The 20,494-nt window shown below is 40.1% G+C and overlaps 10 protein-coding genes across 10 annotated transcripts in view; 1 reads left to right on the top strand and 9 right to left on the bottom strand.

Moving 5' to 3' along the window:
* LOC6498059 (homeobox protein aristaless) overlaps nt 1-12,357 on the top strand; it is a 33,331-nt gene extending 20,974 nt beyond the window's left edge. Inside the window, exons 5-8 of the mRNA XM_001961956.4 lie at nt 3,982-4,083; nt 4,156-4,712; nt 10,647-10,804; nt 10,966-12,357. Of these exons, the coding sequence (XP_001961992.1) occupies nt 3,982-4,083; nt 4,156-4,712; nt 10,647-10,804; nt 10,966-11,627 (1,479 nt within the window). The 3' untranslated portion in view covers nt 11,628-12,357. The remainder of the gene's footprint in view (nt 1-3,981; nt 4,084-4,155; nt 4,713-10,646; nt 10,805-10,965) is intronic.
* A 102-nt stretch (nt 12,358-12,459) lies between these two features.
* Nucleotides 12,460-12,894, bottom strand: LOC6502432 (chymotrypsin inhibitor SCI-III). The gene is made up of 2 exons (XM_001961957.4): nt 12,771-12,894; nt 12,460-12,700 (listed from the first exon to the last, which is right to left on the bottom strand). Exons 1-2 carry the CDS (start codon nt 12,838-12,840, stop codon nt 12,531-12,533), a joined length of 240 nt encoding a protein of 79 aa, XP_001961993.1. The 5' UTR covers nt 12,841-12,894; the 3' UTR covers nt 12,460-12,530.
* A 112-nt stretch (nt 12,895-13,006) lies between these two features.
* LOC6497479 (boophilin-G2) lies at nt 13,007-13,461 on the bottom strand. Its single transcript, XM_001961958.4, has 2 exons — nt 13,325-13,461; nt 13,007-13,235 (listed from the first exon to the last, which is right to left on the bottom strand). Exons 1-2 carry the CDS (start codon nt 13,392-13,394, stop codon nt 13,057-13,059), a joined length of 249 nt encoding a protein of 82 aa, XP_001961994.1. The 5' UTR covers nt 13,395-13,461; the 3' UTR covers nt 13,007-13,056.
* A 101-nt stretch (nt 13,462-13,562) lies between these two features.
* Nucleotides 13,563-14,114, bottom strand: LOC6497478 (male accessory gland serine protease inhibitor). The gene is made up of 2 exons (XM_001961959.4): nt 13,967-14,114; nt 13,563-13,912 (listed from the first exon to the last, which is right to left on the bottom strand). Exons 1-2 carry the CDS (start codon nt 14,043-14,045, stop codon nt 13,725-13,727), a joined length of 267 nt encoding a protein of 88 aa, XP_001961995.1. The 5' UTR covers nt 14,046-14,114; the 3' UTR covers nt 13,563-13,724.
* A 353-nt stretch (nt 14,115-14,467) lies between these two features.
* Nucleotides 14,468-14,964, bottom strand: LOC26515455 (male accessory gland serine protease inhibitor). Its single transcript, XM_014906949.3, has 2 exons — nt 14,808-14,964; nt 14,468-14,748 (listed from the first exon to the last, which is right to left on the bottom strand). The coding sequence occupies exons 1-2, from the start codon at nt 14,872-14,874 to the stop codon at nt 14,567-14,569; spliced, it is 249 nt and encodes an 82-aa protein (XP_014762435.1). The 5' UTR covers nt 14,875-14,964; the 3' UTR covers nt 14,468-14,566.
* Nucleotides 14,965-16,436: 1,472 nt separating this feature from the next.
* Nucleotides 16,437-16,991, bottom strand: LOC26514625 (male accessory gland serine protease inhibitor). The gene is made up of 2 exons (XM_014906865.3): nt 16,794-16,991; nt 16,437-16,724 (listed from the first exon to the last, which is right to left on the bottom strand). The coding sequence occupies exons 1-2, from the start codon at nt 16,858-16,860 to the stop codon at nt 16,546-16,548; spliced, it is 246 nt and encodes an 81-aa protein (XP_014762351.1). The 5' UTR covers nt 16,861-16,991; the 3' UTR covers nt 16,437-16,545.
* A 74-nt stretch (nt 16,992-17,065) lies between these two features.
* On the bottom strand, nt 17,066-17,388 carry LOC116654890 (male accessory gland serine protease inhibitor-like). Its single transcript, XM_032451434.2, has 2 exons — nt 17,322-17,388; nt 17,066-17,264 (listed from the first exon to the last, which is right to left on the bottom strand). The coding sequence occupies exons 1-2, from the start codon at nt 17,386-17,388 to the stop codon at nt 17,083-17,085; spliced, it is 249 nt and encodes an 82-aa protein (XP_032307325.1). The 3' UTR covers nt 17,066-17,082.
* A 49-nt stretch (nt 17,389-17,437) lies between these two features.
* LOC6497477 (male accessory gland serine protease inhibitor) lies at nt 17,438-17,885 on the bottom strand. The gene is made up of 2 exons (XM_001961961.4): nt 17,726-17,885; nt 17,438-17,660 (listed from the first exon to the last, which is right to left on the bottom strand). The coding sequence occupies exons 1-2, from the start codon at nt 17,790-17,792 to the stop codon at nt 17,482-17,484; spliced, it is 246 nt and encodes an 81-aa protein (XP_001961997.1). The 5' UTR covers nt 17,793-17,885; the 3' UTR covers nt 17,438-17,481.
* A 1,257-nt stretch (nt 17,886-19,142) lies between these two features.
* LOC6497476 (male accessory gland serine protease inhibitor) lies at nt 19,143-19,604 on the bottom strand. The gene is made up of 2 exons (XM_001961962.4): nt 19,469-19,604; nt 19,143-19,400 (listed from the first exon to the last, which is right to left on the bottom strand). Exons 1-2 carry the CDS (start codon nt 19,533-19,535, stop codon nt 19,219-19,221), a joined length of 249 nt encoding a protein of 82 aa, XP_001961998.1. The 5' UTR covers nt 19,536-19,604; the 3' UTR covers nt 19,143-19,218.
* Nucleotides 19,605-19,713: 109 nt separating this feature from the next.
* Nucleotides 19,714-20,305, bottom strand: LOC6497475 (tissue factor pathway inhibitor). The gene has a single exon (XM_001961963.4). The coding sequence runs from the start codon at nt 20,232-20,234 to the stop codon at nt 19,821-19,823; it is 414 nt and encodes a 137-aa protein (XP_001961999.1). The 5' UTR covers nt 20,235-20,305; the 3' UTR covers nt 19,714-19,820.
* Nucleotides 20,306-20,494: the final 189 nt, after the last annotated feature.

The raw sequence follows: 20,494 nt of genomic DNA, 5'->3' as shown, positions 1-20,494 counted from the left end.
GAATGCCAAATATTTTGATGAGGGTGCACCATCCTGGTCTCGTTTTTCCAACCGCATTTTGACACATTCCGTTCGCTTTTTTTTTGTCCGCCGAGCCGGAGCGGAAATAAATTTTATAATAAAATTTATTATGTGTACTTCGTTTGATTCCCCAACAGCAGCCCTGGCTTCTGTTTAGCCGCTCACTTGCCTGTAACCTGTAACCTGATACATTTTCCACGCGATTTTTTTTTTTTTTTCGTCTGTCAATTTTTGATGCCCTAACAAACGACCCCGGGAATTGTCTGGTATTGAGAGAGTTCAGTGCAAAAATCATTTACTTAATGTATAGCAGCGAGCTTATGGTTAAAGCCCCGGGTCCCAGCTGGATCAGGGATGTGCCATATAATATATACAGAGGGCCCACCTGACAAGGACAAAGCACTTTGAAGTCGAGCTAATGCCGGAGAGCTCTTCTAATAAGTGATATTGATTGATAAATGAGTGGGAAATTTGATTTTTAAATTCAAGAGGGAGGAAACTGAATAAGAGGGGTGTTCTTGAAATTATTAAGTGGAAAAAGTTAGTCTGATGCTGCACTTTAATGTGATTTTTGATAGAGCACCCAATTTCTCATAAATTACTCATTTAATAAGCCTTCTCGCTGGCCTCCAAGGCGATGAATAATGAAGTCGTTAGTCCGGTGCGATTACCGCCTTACACTTCCGCGTATACTCCACCTCATACATAACTAATTCGATTAAAATTAATGTACGGCAGCAGGACAATTCGATGGGCAACACCCACACGAAACTAAAACCACCCGTTCGGAAATGCGGAATTAAGCCACCCACTCGAAGCCAAAGGGCTGCTTACCGCAAATAATGCCAATAATTGATAATTTATTATAATCACAGGGTCCAAGTAGCAATGTGAGAAACTGTGCGGCGGAAAAAAGCCTCGAAGAAGGAGATTTTGGTTTCAGGATAAAGGATATACACTGGGGGAAACTTATCATACAGAAATCCTATTTCCAATTCTTTGAGGATCAAATAATCACTGAAAAACCTCTCTAGCTTTCCTTGAACAACCCTTTTCTTGGCTTGAAAAATTCTATAATTTCTTCACAGCATTTTCTCCAGTGTACAGGACTGTTTGGGTTGATCGGACTGCCTGTCAAATAATTGCATTTGCTCGAGTAATCCTTTAATGCTGATCCAAGTTGATGGCCGCCTCGGTAGTCGGCAGTCGAATCGAGTTGGCCTCAGGATATGGGCGGTTTCGAAAACCAACCGAAGGGAGTAAAGGACTCCTGGGTCATGGGAAGGACGGCGGTAGTGGTGGTGGTGGTGTGGTGTCGGCTGCTGCGGTAGCCCAATTATTGTTGTTGCCACTGCTGCCACCGCTTTAGGTTGCAAAGGGTTCAGCCACAAGCAAAATGCGTTTGATATTAACACATCTGTTCATTCATTCCACTTGGTCTGCTTCGTCATCATCATTGGCATCCTGGCTGATCCTTGCCAGGTCCTTGGGTGTTGTTTGCATTGAGTGTTGCCGGCCCGAGCTGTTTGCGGAAGCTAATGGTGCGCACTTGTCCGTAATTACTTCATGAACGACTTCCCCTCTCTATAGATTCCTTCTTCCATGGGTGGTGTTTACCTTTTGTTCGCTGGCATTGTTTCCTTTTTTATTTTATCCTTCATGTAACTGGCTGTGTAACAACTTTTGTTATTGTTTGCCCAGCCCAGCCCCTTTCGAATTTGTTTACTTATTTGTTTTCGTTTTCATGGCAAATCGGTTTTCGTGTAACTTGTCCGACCGCAAAAATTGTTTATAAATAATTGTTATGCCTTGTTATTGTTCTTTCAAAAATTATGCGATATTTTTTCCGCCTTTGGGTGTTTTCAAAAGTAAATAAATTACTTGAAGTGGACCTGAGGGTCCTTCAGAGGATCCGTTTCCAGAGGAGGAAGTGTTGATAGGAAGAGACGTGTGCAGTGGGGTGCTAAGTATTATTAAAAGGAAATTATAGCAATATTTGATCAGAAAAGAGTCTTAAAACAAAAGAGCTAATAAAATGTTATATTTTTTGACAATTTATATGTATTTTTTTGTTGAAAATAATAGGTTTGTTTAAAACCATTTTGTTCAAACAGATAAGAGACCAAAAGTATACCCAAAAGTATGCTATGATTTTTTTGATTCTTAATCCTTACTCCATCTTAAGAATATATCTTCTCTAAAATCCTTTTAAAAAAATCTCTCTCTTGCCAAATTTTATTAAAAAATAAAAACATATATTTTTTTATTTAAAATTTAAAATATAATATTTTGATTAAAAACAAATAAAGAACACCCTCCTCCTTGCTCTTCTCCTCCAATTCCTAACAAGCAATCAAGGAACTAAGCCAAGCGAATTAAATAAACAAGAACATATTAAATTCTGTGTAATAATAAAAATTGTGCATGAAATTATGATTGTGAGAGGGGGAGAGGGAGAAGGACATGGAGAGCGAGACAGAGGCAGACAATTGTTTTTCATTATTCAATTTTTGTCATAATAACGGGAGCAGTCAGAAGGAGAAGAGCTACTTTTATCGTTTGTTCTTCCATCTCCTTCTGCCTCCTTGACTACATATCCTTCTCTGTTCGCATTTACCCCCAGGGCGCCGGCACACACTCACACACACACACACACCCCCCACTCACACAGAGAGAAAAAAAGTTCCAGCCCAGCCATATTTTATTGGTAATGTGCTTATGGCATAAATATTGTATTAAGTAACTGGTGGGCGTCACCACCAAAAACGAGGAAAACTGGAAAAGTTCAGACCCCAGCGGGGGTGTTATGGGTGGCTGTGGGTGTGGGTGTGTGTGTTCATCTGGGGGTTGGATTGTGCGCAATTTATTGTTTGCCAAGGCAAAAAAAAATAAGGAGCTTGGGCGGGGGGAGCAGGAAGCAGCTCCCTTTTTTGCCACACACAAGTCTGGGGAAACATGGCGGATAAAATATATATAAATACTACGAGTGAGAGAGAGGGCGAAAAGAGTGAAAGAGAGACAGAGAGGTGGGGGAGAATTAAGGCAAGTCAGCCGTTTGGCTTCGGGCCAAAGAATGTTGAAATTGTTTTATGCTGCGTTATGATTACAACAATGGAGCCAAAATGCCAACTTTTGCACAATGTCTAATTTGAATTTTGATTAGGAAATTTACTTACACACACATAAAACACTCACCCACACACACACTCACACTCACACTAACACTCAGTGGGAGTGATTTTCATTCAAGATGGCGCCCTGCAAGTAAAATCCCATTAGAGGGCGCTCTAAGCTGGGGAATCAGCGCAAACCGGAACTAAAAGCAAACGAAAACGAACGGGAAGTGAACGAGTGGTTTAGGAAAATGGAGGAGGAGTGTGATAGAAGAGAGGAGGGCTTTGGGGAAAAAGGGATGCCTGCAAAGGAAACACGCGCGCATAAGCAATCCAAAGGATGTGTCTAAGGATGCCAGGGCATTGTCTTGATTGAGCCTCATTAGAGTCAAGGCATCCATGTGTGTGAGAGTGTGGCCCTTCCCGTCCTTTTCGTCCTGTCCCTCCACCCAATCCCCCCCCAATTTAGGCGCTGATTACAGGGCAAATTTGTTTTGTCTTCGTTGCGAAAATTGAAAATCAGATTTTGTTTGTTTACGTCTTAGATTGGCTCGAAGGACAAAGGCAGCACGACAGATTGTTAAAGTTTGTGAGGTGGAAAATTTCGTTTATTGTTTTCCCCCACTTCCCCCACCTCTTCAGCCACGCCCCCCTTGTTATGTTCTTCCTGCTAGCAATTTTCCGAGTCCTGTGCGTGGGGGAAAGTTTTTCAATTTTCAATTGGCTGGCAGCGGGAGTCAACAAGCCAGAAGTTGGCTTCTGGCATAAATAATAATAATAGTAGACATGTGGCCGTATCATGGCAATTTTCTCGAAACTTTCTCAATTTCATTCCCTTTCCCGGCAGGTCTGGTTCCAGAACCGGAGGGCCAAGTGGCGCAAGGCTGAGAGGCTAAAGGACGAGCAGCGCAAGCGGGAGAATGGGGAGAGCTCCAGTTCACTGGATAAGGTAAGCAGATCCTTCTCACTCTTCTTGGATTTTAAATCAATTCCCAAATTCCTTCTCTCAATGTTGTTTTAGCTTCATGACTCTCGGGAATCCTCGCCAGACATCACGGGCGAAATAGACGACGACATGGACGACCTGCCGCCCCGCCAGCGATCGCACAGTCCTTTGCCCAATGGTGGCCTGGAACAGCAGCATTCCCTTTCCCATTCCCGCAGTCCTGGCGGTGGCATGCATCTGGACTCCAGCGACAATGAGCGGCCCCTGTCCTCCAATCAGCTGACCGCCACGCCCCACTCCGCCTCCCAGTCCCTGGGCTCCATCAGTGCCGGCTCGCCGTCGCCGTCGGGTCTGAGGGATCGCAGCACGCCCATGGCTGGCGGTGGTGCCGGACCAAGTAGTCCCTCGAACTCCCGTAACACAGACTCCCCCATAGAAGTGGGCGGGCCCATGTCGCTGACCACCGGCTCCAGGATGACCGGAGGTCCTTCCTCCAACAACTCGGCATCGTCCACGCCCACGCCCACAACGCCACACGCCCCCCAACTGCCGCACTCTTCGGCAGCGGCGGCCGCCGCCTTTGGAAGTCATATTTTCGGAAACTTTGGAGCCGGCAGCAGTGCCTCCGATAGGTGAGTCCAGAAATCTCTATAAATAATACATCTACTTGGCGAATCCCCCTCACACATATGCCAGAAGACAATGGCGCGAGTGATTAGATGGCGAGCACGTGCCGGCCATATCACTGATTCCCGAAGTATAATTACCGGGGAGATGACCCCCCATCAGTGAAGTTTGCGAATTCTTTTCGGGGTGAAGAGTCAGGGAAACAGGGGTAGAGATTGCTCCCTTAATGTTTCCGCTGGCGCACACGACATCCGGTGACCGGAAGTGCGCCAATGGAATTTAAACGTTTTCCATCCAAAACATTAAGTAGAACGCCTTCCGCTGGGCACGCCTGTTCAATAACCCGTGAGTCGGGAAAAGCCCGGCGAATAAAAGAAATGGAGAAAAGAGAATTGAGAATTGAGAGATAAACACCGCAGGAGTCCAAAGGGAAAAGTACACAGAGAGAAATTGTATTCTAGTCTGGTAATAGTCTAGTACCTCTCCCTTAGACCGAAAATACCAATATTATGGTTGGTTTAAGTTATTAAAACATAATTTATTTTATCCCCTCTTTTAACTAAAACTACCTAGATTTTTTCCCAGTGGAGCTTAGCAAAAAATACTGAAAAGAAAGTCAAGAATCGCTTGGACCATCCAGCCAAGCATCTAATGACATTACGACTCTCATTGCGGTCATTGTCTGGCTAGAGTTCCGCCAGCTCTTCGCCTCGGAGGAGGCCCATCCTCCTCCCCCTACAATCAATTGCTAATTTAGTCATCGTCACCAAAAAACCATGAAAGGGAAGGCAATATCTAGAAACGAAAGAGACAGCTGCAAGGGTACTGCCCACTTAGGGGTGAAATTTTGTCGCAATTTTGCCTCGAAGGATAAATATTTGCTACCAAGGGTGGCTGGTACTCGACATTTTTTTCCTGGCAGTTGTTTTTGTCGCTGCTTGATGACAAAATGCGACACTTGCCATAAATTTTATTGTTTGTTTGTCTAATTCCTTTGTAAGTGGAAGCTTAATGACACGCAGGCAATTAGCAGATCGTGGGGTTTATAATCGTTTCAAAAGGGGCCAGAGGGATGTGAACTGGAATACTTTTCGCTGACAAGGATATTTATCCCCTGGAGGGGTGTAGCTACTTGGAAACTATTGTAGCAGCCAGACTAGTAATTGGCTTAACGACTAATGAACTTTGATATTTCACTTAATATTTCTTGATAGATTGTGGATAGAACTTGTAGAATCTAGAATATAGATGGAAGTAATTTAGTTTTTAAGAGAAGAACCATCCACCTTTTCAAAGCAAGTCCTTTGAAAACACTTAGATAGAAATGCATAATACTTAGATATCTTATCAGATCAGAAGGAAAGCAGTCCTTTTCATTATCTATTCATAATGGATATTAACTCCGTTTCCTTTCGCTTTTAGCTACTGGAATCATAAATTCAAAAATCCCTGGCCACAAGACCATAAAAAGCTACTTCAAAATTAAATTGGGCGTAAACGAGGGTGTTTTATTTTGGTGCATATGCCTGGAGACACACAAAAGGCTGTGGCTGGTACATTTCGTTTTGTTATTTTTGATTTTTTTTCTATACAACGTACTAGTATATAAGACCTCCTGCCCCTGTAATTGTGCCCTTTATCGGTGGGCGGTCTCATCAGATGGCAAAGAGGCCACGGGAGGGCCGACACAAAAAAAAAAATAAAACTGGAATAGATTCTTGGCTCACATGTCAACGCGCTGGAACAACAAACATTACACCACAATAAAAAAAAATGAACAGGATCCGGTTGAGACATAATGGTATGGAATCCGGACAAGGACCAAGGACATCCCACTGGGCAGGGGCACGCGTTTCCTCAGCATCTGTACTATATGCTGAATCATTGGGAATATACCACCGCCCCTCTCGATTCTCGATTCACGATTGAGGGGCTATCCCGCTGTTATTGCTGTTGTAACGGTTGACCAAATCAATTCCCAGATTCGAGCACTCAGAATTCGTGATATCTCGCCTGTGATATTGTTATTCAAATGTCCTCGAACCGGATGTCCTTGCCATCCATCAGCCAATCTGAGCATTTCGATCGCAACTGAAGCGTTTCATCGCAAAAACATTTATCATTGCATTAGTCAGGGCACTCTGCGACATCCCAAAGATACTCTCGTACCATATTGACTTTTTTCGATTCGGATTGGCATATTTTATGCAAATGCCAGAAACTAAATAAATAATTATGGGCCACTAATCTGCACTTGCCTCAGTTTTGGTTTCTGTTTCGGTTTCAGCTCACAAGGTCGACCTAAATGACGTAAGAAATGATTCCCGAGATTGCAAAACTCTCATTGCCAAACAGGTTTACATTACGTCGCTTTAGGATGAAAAAAAATAACAATAAAAATTACACAAAATTATACAAATTATGCAAGGCACTGAAGTACTTAAGTTCAGTTTTTTATGGGAAGCTGTAATGCCTAAAGGGGAACGGGACTCGGTACTTTATATATTCGTAGCTTTAAGTAAATTTTATAGCTCTGAGTAGGAACTAGAACTAGAAATATTTTATAAACGTTTTATATACATTTTTGATAGAATATATCCTTTTCAATAAAACCTTTTTAGTATTAAACTTTAGAATCCCTTGAACATGATATAACTTCAATCTCAAAGTTACTGAAAGGCATATAAAGGTTGTATCATAACTACCATATAGTACGTCCTAAAAGAGAGGTTAATCTTTTATAATAGAGGTAATTTTATAGGAAAATATCTGTAAATTTTTTATAGAATTTATATTTAACTTCATAAAATTTTTGGTACTCAACTTTAGAACCTCTTGAAGATGTTAAAACTTTTACCTCATAGTTACTGAAAGGCATACATACAAATGTTATATCATAACTATTACTATGTGATAGTATGTCCTAATAGAAATAATTATCTCCACAAACTTTACCCAACTTTTCAGTTAAAAATGCTAATTGAATGCCCAACATCAGCATCAAACCTGACTGGCGCGCATCTCGCAGATACTTTATGCACAAATAACTAAATATGTATTACAGTGCCGGGAAATTGCCCCGAAAATACCTGAATATAATTGGCATAGTACATAGAAATCAGCCAAAATTATATACACATATGTGTGTGTGAGTGGGGTTTACACCCACTGAAGTACACCTGAAAACCAGGTGTGTGTGTGTGTGTGCTTGGGGATACTTTAGCCCGCTTATGTTTGCGCGCACGAATGCGAATGCCTGAATAATAAATTAAGCAAATATTTTAATATTCATCATGCAATTAAAATAAGCTGCCGCCGCATTTCACCTCCCAAAAGCCCACTCTCGCTGGCTGGCAAAACTTTTCGGGTTGCCTAATATAATAAGCATTATGTGGAGCAAATACCAACCTCCCCCGGATAGGTGGGGGTGGGTGGAGTTTACCCAAAAAGTTTTCGGGGAACTCGTCGGGGAAAAAAAAAAAATTACATTTTGCGGAAATTGAGTTTGACTTGCGGTGGAGATGATGCCGGCAAGCTAAGCCTGTGTAGGTGTTGATTGCTTGAGTTTAATTTGTTAGAATTGCGTAAAGCATTAAAATGTTTGCCCGACTAATTACCCCCACGCCTCCCTGATAAGGGGGCATATGCCACACATCATGGAAACTTTATCCTTCACTCCATCCACACTCTGAGTATATGCAATCTGAGAAAAGTGCGAAAATTTTAAGAAAAACTTTTGTGGCAACTCAAGGTAGAAACTGGGAACTGCGAACTGAAGCTTTCAAGATTGACATTGACAGACATAGCTCGACTTGCCTCTCTTTCTCTTAGACTACTCCGTCTCTTTCTGGGGGCTGCCTAAAGGAAAAGTTATATACTAACTAACGAGCTCAACGACAACACTCGAGCTTGTGAATGTCTTAATTAGAAGGATGGGTTCGGGCCAGGAGGGAGGGAGGTCTGTGTATGAGTATAGCAATTAAGGCGGCGGCATTTGAGTGGGCGTGGGGCATGATACCGCCCATTTTTCTCAGAAAAAAATACATAATTTTATATTTTGAAAAAATTAAGTAATAAAAAGTTCCTTTAATAATATTTTTTATATCAATTTTCAATAGAAAAAATAAAAATAAACTTCTTCCTAACATTCTTAGTGGAAGGTGTAGCTAATTTTTCTCAGTGCCCTGATGTCGCCTAAAGCCATAAACATATTTTTGCCAGAACCCCCAAAACCGGAGGGATAGGGATAGACAGAGAGGGGACTATTTGGAGAGAATGAGAGGTATAAAGAGTGGGTAGCTGGGGGTCTACTAAGGGAGGATGGTTCTAGAACGCCGCCCCAAGCTCTTGGACCCGAGTCCGAGGCATCTGCTGGATGTGCACATGCAAAATTTAATTACGACCAAAGGATGAGTGCTTAATTATACGCAAACATTTAAGTTTACTGCTTTTTTCGCAACTAGCGTGGGTGGTGGAGCAGAGTGGGTTCTGGAGGGTGGTAGGACCTAGGACCTGGTGTCTACAGATGAGTGTTTGCCATCGTAGCTGCTGTTTGAGTTTTCTCATCTCGTTTTTGCCGCTTGGACTTTTGCTTTTTTTGCTTGGAGCTTAATTAGGGGCCATGGGGGAAATTTTTGGGGTTTTAGAGACCGGTCTAGAAAGGGGTGGGACTTCTATATTAGGGGTAGGAAAATTACTTTTATAAAAATAAATAGGCTGGTGGAGTGTTATTTTCTTTCAGATTTCTGAGTCCTTCTTTAAAAACTCTTTAAAAAAAATTCAACTAACCTTATAGAAAATTCTGTTTTGAGCGGCCAACCGACTTGCTTTCTCCAACTACCAAAAAAAAGTGAAAAATAAATAAAACGAGACCAGGGAAAGCGACAAAACCTCGGAAAAATCACAGCAAATTGTGGGAGGATAAGGGAAAAGCGAAAAAACCATGACAGGCTTAGGAAAACTGTGGAGTGGAGGGTATTACACTTTTTGGGGGTAGCCAGGACGAAAAAGAAAAAGTGAAAATCGCGGAGAATTAAAAGCGACAACGGCCGCGACGGTTGTGGTCCTTTTTCCTGGTAAATGTGGTCGCGACTGGCAGTGCTGCTCCCCAGTCTCCCAGTGCCTAATCCCAGATCCCATCACATTTCATTGCCCAACTCGATTAGCATTCGTCAGAGCCAGCCTGCAGAGATTCGTTTTGGCCAAGTACTCTGTCCCTCGGATAAAAATTATTAAATTTTAGACTCATTTCCCCGGCGGCTTAATGTAAATTTGAACAAATGGAAATTGAATTTTTTCCAGTCCGACCATCAAAATAAATTCTAGCTCAAGTTTCGCACTTCCACACAGGATAATTAAACACAATTAATCCTGATAAAAAAATATACATAATAATCCATAATTTTATGAATGGGTATAATCCCCATGTCATAGAAATTGAACAATTCTACGAATTGTTTGGCTCACTTATCAATTAAAATTTTCAAATTGCATTAAGTGTTTTTTATTGGTGTTTGTTCCTCTTTTTTTTTTTGTATATTTTCCTTGAAATGAGACTAAGCGTTATATTTCATTCAATTAAAACCATCAGAAAAATGCCAACACCCAGATGATGGGTGATTCCCTCTCGCCAGTACTCTCTCCAGCCCGTTCACACATACAAAATATTTAGGTTTATTAATAATAATGCAATTACGCATAAAAATGTTTTAATTTATTTCAATTAGGCGTTAATTAAAACTCTGTTTGTTGTTTTTGTTTGCCTTGTGTGTGGTGGGTGCTTTATTAATTTTCATTTTTTCGTTTAATGGGCGCGTGGAAGCGAAATGCAAAGCAGTTTAAATGAGTTCAGCGAGGGTGGTTTCAGGAGTATTTGCATTTATCCATTACAGAATTTTATTTTATTTTTATTAATTTAATTTTGATTTATTTCATTTCAGCAATTGCGGCTTCCGTCCGGTGCTCAGCGAACAGAGCGCCGTGGCAGCTGCGGCGGCGGCAGCGGCGGCCCAGCGCACCGCCAACCACCCACCGCTCTTCCTGCCGCCCCACCTGGCCGCCCAGTTCACCCATCAACCCCTCTTCCCCGGCCTGAAAGGTAAGTCAGGAACTAATCAATCAAAAATCTAATCAAATTATCGGAAATCACTCACAGAATCAGCCATCAAATCAGTTAACTTTTAATCTAATTTCGAAACTGATTTAAAATTTATTAAAAATCAAAATACTCAATAATATTTAATATCCTCTACATTCCAGGTGTCTCGCCGTTCCAGAGCCTGTGCTCCTGCTGTTCTCTGAAACCGCCTCCCCCGCCGCCCACCTCCTCGGTGGTGGCGCCACTCAGTGTCCCCGTCAGCAGCAGTTCGGCAGCTAGTTCGCCCGAGTCTCCCAAGTCCTCCGGCCAAAACTCTGGACATGATCCTCGCTCCAATTCGGTGGCCGAGCTGCGTCGCAAAGCCCAGGAACATTCGGCGGCGCTGTTGCAGTCTCTCCATGCGGCGGCGGCTGCAGGATTGGCCTTCCCGGGCCTCCACTTGCCGCCCCTCTCCTTTGCCCATCACCCCGCCCTGGGGCAGCATGCGGTGAATCACAACAACAACAACACTCTGAGGATGAAGCACGAGGCGCAGGACATGACAATGAATGGCTTGGGCCCGGTGACAGGATCAGGATCAGGCGTCACAATGCCAGGAGCTGCATCGTCGGCGGCTCTCTTGGACCTAGCCGAGTCGGCGGTGGCATATCAGCAGCAACAATCGCAACATCAACATGCAACACTTTCGCCCCCAACCACGCCCACTCAGCCAGCCGCCGGGGGTGTGGCAGCCACTGAAGGATCCCCAGGGCTAGGGGCAGGTACTGGTGGAAACTCGAGCAGTTCTTTCAACGGAAGTGCGGTGCTAACCAAAAGCGAATAATTTGAAGAAGAATAATTGTGCAATTTCAGAATAGGTCCGGGCCTCCTCTCATATTTTGTTGGATTTTAGAAAATTTAACTGTAGCTTTTAACTTTCAGTGTAAATGCCTTTTATAATTTCAACAAAGCTTTCTTCGCAATTTCCAACAAAATCTGAAAGAAAGAAGCCTGTTTAAGAAAATTAAAATTAATTCTAAAATGAAACTAAACTAAGCTAGGCACTAGTTTAACTTTATTTTAATCAAAAAACTAAATACATTTACGCAAAAAATAAGGAAAACTAAAAAAAAATATAAAAACACATTATAAATATATAAACAAGCACTTGAAACTCTATATATATATTAAAGAAATAGGTAGAAACTTGCTTTTTGTTTAAGAAATGATTCAAATAGATGGTTTCTTGGACCGATAACCTCTGATCTAATACGACATCATCGGCAACAGAAGCAGCAGACGTTCAAATGATTAACAATATCAATTAACAAGCATATGCATATGAACACTATATATAAAAAATAAATAAAAAAATATATATATTTCAATAAAGATCACAATAAAATATGTAAAACACTAACAATATATAGAGTTAGCTAACAAATCATACATAGCCTAGCCTAATCACACTGAATCGGACACTAATTAACGTAAGCGTCAACCAATATTAATTAAAGTTAAACAAGTTTATGAATAAAAAAATAAAGATGAACATATTAGGATACAAAAATCACTAGAGTTGGGAATTTGGAAACCCTTTTCTGAGATATACTTCGAAGGAGAAATAGCCTCTCCTGAACCCTGTCCCTAAAATTTATGAAGTCGACACGAAGAGATTCAATCTTTAAATCACTTTATTTATTAAAAATAACAAATGATTCAGTGGTAATTAATTTCCATTAGTTTCTTAAAATTTGCAGGCCTGTTCGCAAGCCCTTTTGTTTTCAAAGTTATTTTTATTTCCATTGCAGCCGGTATAATAAAACTGAATACACTCGTTGGTGTCACGACGGTAAGTCCACTTTTGACTTCTTCCTTGGCATTTACCCATAGTACCAAACTCCTCGCCACAGATTGCTTTAATTAGGGCAACGTTTAATTAAAGAAAATGTATAAAAGGTTATAGAAATTGAAGAAGAGCTCTTACGATTCTTAAGATTGGCCAGGGACACTCCCAACAGGCAGCAAACCAAAACGAGCACAGCAAGGAATTTCATATTGATTTCGAGCACGACTTTTCAAATAGAACTGAGGTGGGATCGAGGGGCTGGGATTATTTTATAGGCTCTAACCAAATGGCTTATCAGCCAGCTGAGGAAGGTCAAGGCCTGAGTTTTTGCAAACATTGGCAGCAACAGTTTTCAATAAACACCACACAGATTATACATTAAAAATAACAAAAACTTTATTCACATAACAACTTTAGTTGGGAGTTACAAAATTTGGGGTTTGCAGTTCTGTTCGCAAGCTTCCTGGGTTTCAAATCGATTGTCCGATCCTCCGCAGCCACTGTAGTTGAATTCTAAGCACTGACCACTTTCTTGATTATAAGACCAATGAGGAAGTAGTCCACGGCAGTGTCCAATAACGCCAAACTCCTGTGCACAAATAGCTGGAAAGAAATTTTAAGAAAAATATATTATACAATTTTGAAACTGAAATATATGGATTTTTTTTTAGTTATAAGCACTGATTACTTACGATTCTTCCTCTGGGCCAAAGCAGCGCCCAAAAAGCACAAGACCATCACAATAACACCAAAGTACTTCATTTTAGAGAGATTTTTTGAGAGATATCGACTACGACCGGCGATGTAAGACTGAGCACCGCTTGGAGATGCTGTGGTCGTTATATAGCCCCAAACCGGATCGGATCGCTTATCAACCGACGAGGGTCAAGATTTTGTCGAGTATACGAGTTGTGACAACAACAAAACACCTTGAAATTATAGTGCGATTTATTTTATTTATTTATTTTTTTTTCGAAACAAGCTTGCCGGCTGTTTGTTTTGGTTTTCATACTTAAGCTTTGTTTATTGTTTTTTATTTAAGTGAGGGTTTTGCCCCAGACGGCAAAAATGTTTGTCTTATTTTTTTTGGATTTAGTCCTTGCAGGCTTTCTCGCATTCGATTTTGGAGGAGAACTGATTGGAATTTCCACCGCAGCCACCGAAAATGAATTCGGAACAGGCATTCTTGGAGGCATCGTAGGTCCAGGTGGGCATGAAGGCCATGCAGGCAGCCGAGTCCTGGGGCATGCCATCCATAGAGGGTTGCTGATTGCACATCTCTGAAGTGACTGTGTTCAGTAAAAAATATTTAATATTTGAACAAATAGACTCACCAGGCTTGGCCTCAACTGAAAATCGTGGGCCGAGGAGACTCAGCATTATTGTAATCACCGCTACACTCATAAACTTCATTTTTGCAACAACTCCAGAGTCTAGACTAAACTATGGAATTCCAGACCCAGAACGGGGCCTTATAAAGGCTTGTACATATAGCAGCAGATGGAAAAAAGGAACCAGAAGAATCTGGAGCTTATCGGGGATGTCACTAGAGCCTGAATTCTATATAGCAGAAAGTTTGCCGATAACGGGAAGCCTATGTATATAAGTATTATATACAAACGTGACCCAAAGCTGAAATCTAAGCTAATATAAATAAAAAAAGAGAGGATCATTAAACCAGTGCTGTGATTGCATAATCTGGTAAATAGTTTTCTCTAATCTGGAATAATTCCTAGAAAATAAATAAAACATAAGATTTAACAACTCATGTTGCATAATTTTTTAAAAATTTTTATACGTATTCTATTCAGAATATATTCCCCAAAAAACACAAATTTTAATGAATGCTGGCTCAACTTTAGCTTATATTTTTTATTTTTAATAAAAGTTGATCACAATATATGTATACATATTTGTAACTGGTTTAAATAATTTTATTCCAAACACTTTTCCTCACATTCTTTTCGGGATTCAAAACGATTTTCGTTGCCTCCGCAACCTCCGTAAACAAATGAAATGCATTTATTGTTGGAAGAATCAAATGTCCATCTGGGAATATAGGCTAAACAGCTCATTCTACCATCACCATTAGCAGAACGAGGAAGTCCGCAGATGACTATTGATTTAAAATAAATATTTTTGCCAAGTTTCAAATAAGTGAGAGAAATTACAGACCATTTTTTAGGGCCAAAGCAGTAGCCAGAAGAGCCGAAAAAGCAACCAAAAATCCCAGCACCTTCATAATAATTTTAATATTTATGATCGTTTAGCTCAATGTAAGAAGTATGAACTAAATTCAAAGCTGCCACGACAGCGATATTTAAAGCAAAACGCTGTCATGGTTTATAAAACAATACACCGGCACGGATTGTTCTGGATTTTTTTTTATTGTGACGAATTTCCCCAATTCTCGACCATAACATTTTCGTATTATCCAATTAAAAACACCAATTGCATCTATGGTTGTCAGGTTGTCTTATTCCAAACACTTTTTCTCACAATCTTGTCGGGTGTCAAAACGATTATCGTTGCCTCCGCAACCTCCGAAAACAAATTCAATGCATTTATTGTTGGAAGAATCATATGTCCATCTGGGCATATAGGCTAAACAGGATATTTTAACGCCAGTTTGGGAATGAGGTTGTCCCATATTTTTTGGTACCAAAACGATTATAAATTTAACGTAAATTCAAAACCGCCACGACAGCGATATTTAAAGCAACACGCTGTCATGGTTTATAAAACAATATACCGGCACTAACTGTTCTGGTTTTTTTATTGTGACGAATTTCCAATTAAAAGCACCAATTGCATCTATGGTTGTCAGGTTATTTTATTCTAAACACTTTTTCTCACACTTTTGTCGGGTGGCAAAAAGATTTCCGTTGGTTCCGCAACCTCCGTAAACAAATTCAATGCATTTATTGTTGGAAGAATCATATGTCCAGCCGGGCACATTGATTAAACAGTGTCTTCTACCATTATCATCAGCAGAATGAGGTAGTCCGCAGATGTCTATTAATTTAAAATAAATATTTTTGCCAAGTTTCAAATAAGTGAGAGGAATTACAGACCATTTTTTAGGGCCAAAGCAGTAGCCAAAAGAGCCGAAAAAGCAACCAAAAATCCCAGCACCCTCATAATAATTTTAATATTTATGATCGTTTAGCTCAATGTAAAAAGTATGAACTGAATTCAAAGTCGCCACGACAGCGAAATTTAAAGCAAAACGCTGTCATGGTTTATAAAACAATACACTGGCACGGAACTGTTCTGTTTTTTTATTGTGACGAATTTCCCTAATTATCGACCATAATATTTTTGTATTATCCAATTAAAAGCACCAATTGCATCTACGGTTGTCAGGTTGTTTTATTCCAAACACTTTTCCTCACATTCTTGTCGGGTGAGAAAATTATTTTCGTTGCCTCTGCAGCCTCCGTAACTAAATGTAAAGCATTTATTGTTGGAAGAATCATATGTCCATCTGGTAAAATCGGCTTTACAGCGTATTCCACCATCACCATTGGAAGCATGAGGTTGTCCGCAGATATCTATTGATTTAAAATAAATATTTTTGCCAAGTTTCAAATAAGTGAGAGAAATTACAGACCGTTTTTTAGGGCAAAAGCAGTAGCCAAAAGAGCCGAAAAAGCAACCAAAAATCCCAGAACCCTCATAATAATTTTAATATTTATGATCGTTTAGCTCAATGTAAAAATTATGAACTAAATTCAAAGCCGCCAGACAGCGATATTTAAAGCAAAAACGCTGTCATGGTTTATAAAACAATACACTGGCTCGGACTTTTCTGATTTTTTTTTATTGTGACGAATTTCCCTAATTCTCGACCATAATATATTCGTATCAACCAATTATAAACACCAATTGCATCTATGGATGTTAGGTTGTTTTATTCCAAACACTTTTCCTCACATTTTTGTTTGGTGTCAAAACGATTATCGTTGCCTCTGCAGCCTCCGTAAAAAAATTTAATGCACTCATTGCTGGCAGAATTGTACGTCCAACTGGGAATGTAGGCTTCGCAGGAGATTATGTCACCATTACGGGAATGGGGCAATCCGCAGATTTCTATTCATTTAAAGTAAATAGTTTTGGGTTAGTTTCAAGATAGCTAAGTGAGTCGGATAAATTACAGACCATTTTTAAGGCCCAAAGCAGTAGCCAGAAGGACCAAAAAAGCCACCAAAAAGACTAGCACCTTCATAATGGAATAAATCTTTATGAACTTTCAGCTGGCGGAGACAAGTATGAACTAAAGTTTAATCCGTCAGGGCAGCGATATTTAAAGCAAAAAGCTCTTATTGTTTTTAGAATAATACGCCTGGCTTCTCGGAGATTTTTTTTTCAAATGACGCAGTTCCCGAATCCCCGGCCATCTCAATTTTTTTAGATTAAAAAAAAAAGCTATATTGATTATTATGTTATTTTATTCCAGACACTTCTCCTCACAAGCTTCCTTAGAGACAAATCTGTTTTCGTTTCCTCCACAGCCACCGTAAACAAAAAAGACGCATTCTTTTTTAGCAGAATCGTACGAATAGTTGGGGAAATAAGCCTCACAGGAAATTCGTCCATCGCCATTTAGGGAATGGGGTTGCCCACAAATCTCTAAAAAAAATAAATTGTAGTATTTAAATTGAAAGACATATAACGTCCACAATACACCGTCTTTCAAAGCACAAGAAATCGCCAAAAAAGCCGCAAACACCGAAAAAAAAATGTAAAGTTTCATATTGAAATATAATTTGGAACTAAAGTTTTTTGTTTTTTAAAGTTTAAAGTTTAAAGTTTGAATTTTTAAAGTTTATTAAATTTATCAAAAATCTTAATCCAAACATTGGGCTTCACAGTCTTCTCGGGTCAAGAAGCGATTGTCGTTTCCCATGCAACCACCGTAGATGAACTTGACGCATTCGTTTCTATTTGAGTTATACGAATAGCTTGGGATGTAGGCAGTACAGGCCATCCTTTCACCATTTTTGGAGTGGGGCAGACCACAAATAGCTATGAATTCAGAGAAATAAATACTTATTGAGTTAAATAAACCGAAACTTGTGAAGAAAACAAACCATTTTTCGCAGCTACAGAGATAGTCGCAAAAGCAGCCAGTACTACGAGAAAGATCAACAGCTTCATGGTGCAAAAATTATTCTAAACTTCAGCCGTCAAATTACTAAGGTAAACTAAACCTAGCCCACCTGGGTGGGTGATTTTATAGCCAGACAGATGAATAGATTTGCAGCTTTTCGCCGAACTTATTGCCTTAGATAACCAAGTTAAAAAATTGCTGGGAAATCTCCACAAATTCAGAACCGATTTATGTAAATACTTTTTTTAGTACCGGTGTGCCATCCAAATGGCTGTTTACTTCGTCAGCTTGTTTGCACTCGGCTTGTTCCCAGAACCCAGCCGAGACTCTATATGTTTTTGTTTACCAGTCGGCCGGAAAGGGAAAGCCCCTCCATGTGCAGTACTCTATACATTATAATTGTATTATCGTATATACGTATTCCAGAGACAATAAGAGTGACAAACAAAGCGTGTCAAGAGGTGTTGAAACTATGGATTGTTTATGGATAGATTCTCCATCGATAAGGGGGACAAAATAACCCAGACTAATTACTCAATAACAAAAAACATTGTAACGAAATGCTCATTTCACATCTCAAATGACTCATTGAAAACGTCACTGGACTGTGGTAATAGCTTTCGAAGTCAGGTCTCCCATTTGAGCTTTAAATTATGCCTAAAAATTTCTTTGAAATCATTTTGTACCTTATTTATTCTTAAAACGAGTTCTATGCAAATTTGATCATTACTTGTTTCTGCGAAGATCATTTTTTAACAACCTTTACACCTTTAATTACAACCTGTCGGCGCCATAATTCATTTTCCCGCTTTTTCTTCCTAGCCATTATTTTAAATGACAGACTGTTTCATTTAGCCATAAAGTGATCAAGTCTAATGGCTTTCAAAGTTGATTGATTTAATTTAAACCTTTTTTTCGATCTAGGAAAAATATAGTTGATATACAAGGACACAAAATAAATGGTTTAATTGGCAAAATCTTTTTTTTTTAACAGCTAAGGCTTTATTCTTGCAAAGATGTAAAAAATAAATAAGAAATCACAGCAATTTTTTATTTGCCAAAAAATATTCGGCTTGAATATTTAAATCTATCAAAACTAATTTAGTTTTATTAATAATTTTGTGAGAATTAAAAGAGATAAGTTCCGAAAAATATTTTTACGAACAAACGTATTGTTTCTGAAATCAAATATTTGCTAAAAGCTGTGGTTTTTTATTTCAAATAAATGTTTTTGTCACAACCTGAAACGTAAAACCTTTAATAAGTTCACTTTGTCTAAGAAAAAATATTAAATATAAGACACATTGCTTCAAGTCTTCTGTAGAACTCCAATGAAATTTTTCACTTGCTGTAGTGACCCTTACGATAATTAAATTTTGGTAAAGACACTTTTAGGATAACTTTTTGCATTCTTAAGTTTTATTTAATTTTTTTTTTATCATATATTGGGAAATGGTTTTTTTTTGTAATCATTTATTCCTTGCACTTGGCCTCACACGCCTCCTTGGCTCCGAATCTGTTGTTGTTGCCACCGCATCCGCCGTAGATGAAGTCCTTGCAGGCGTTCTCCTCCGGATAGTAAGCAAAGCTGGGAACATAGCCGGCACACTTGATGAGACCGTTTCCATCAGCTGCAGGCGGCAGACCACAGTCAGCTAAAGGACAAAAAGCATTTATTAGAATTTGTTTGACTTTTTTGCGACTTTTTTGCAATATAACTTACGATCCTTGAGTCCCAGGGTAAGGCCCAACAGGGCGAACATTAGGCAAACGACAGCAATGAACTTCATACTGATTTTAAAAATGATATCTCTTCCAGCTTCTGTGGAACAACTAATGGCAAACGAAGGTCTGACACCGGATTATATACGATTCCAGCTGTACTCACTGGAGCTTATCGATATGCTCATGAACTTGCAGTTCAAGTTAGCAAGCGCTCGTGAAATTATTAATCAAACAGTCCAGACATTGAGTGCGAAACAACTATGTGTGTTTGTATTTGAGATGAAATCGGGGATCATAAATAGAACTAAGCACTACAAACATATATGCGTAAAAAACAAACTTAATTAAATTTAAGCACTGGTACTTGTCTCGGTGGTCACATCGGCGCTTGGCTCGGTAGTGGTGTCCGACGATTGCTGGGGCTTGGCCCCTGAGCGACCCAGACACGCCTCTTCGCACTGTTCCTTGGACTCGAAGTTGTTCTTGTTTCCGGCACAGCCGCCATAGACGAACTCCTCACACGCCTTGGTATCCACATTGTAGGCGAATCGATAGAACAGGGCGAAGCAGCGTCCCGTCTCCTTGGGCTGGTGACAGTCCTCCGGCACTACAAAGTCCTTTTCCAGCTCCTCCGCTGGCTGGACTGCCGCTGGCACTGTATCCTCTGCCTTCTCGACCACCACATCCGAGGGGGCTGACTGGATGGAGACGGCCAACAGGAGGACCGCGATCACCGTATAACTGAAACTATATTTGGAGTACATTTCGATTGCGAGGAGTTGCTGCGAATGATGTTGGTGTCATGGAATAGCGAGGTTTAAATACCCATTCCCTCACTCTGATCAGCTCACGTACTCGTTAGCCTTTTTTGTCACAGTTTTAGCCTCTTTTTGTGTACATTTTTTATCTTTATCGGAGCAACAACGTACGTAGTTCATACATATATGTATCTCTCCAGCTCGTATTTGCAAAAGTGATTCGACGTCGCGTGTAAATCACTTCGGTGACGCTCTCTGACGTCTCT

Source organism: Drosophila ananassae, chromosome 3R (genome assembly GCF_017639315.1).
Source record: "Drosophila ananassae strain 14024-0371.13 chromosome 3R, ASM1763931v2, whole genome shotgun sequence".
Classification (NCBI taxonomy): domain Eukaryota; kingdom Metazoa; phylum Arthropoda; class Insecta; order Diptera; family Drosophilidae; genus Drosophila; species Drosophila ananassae.
Note: the sequence above shows the minus strand (reverse complement) of the source record. Positions and strands in the feature narration are given on the sequence as shown.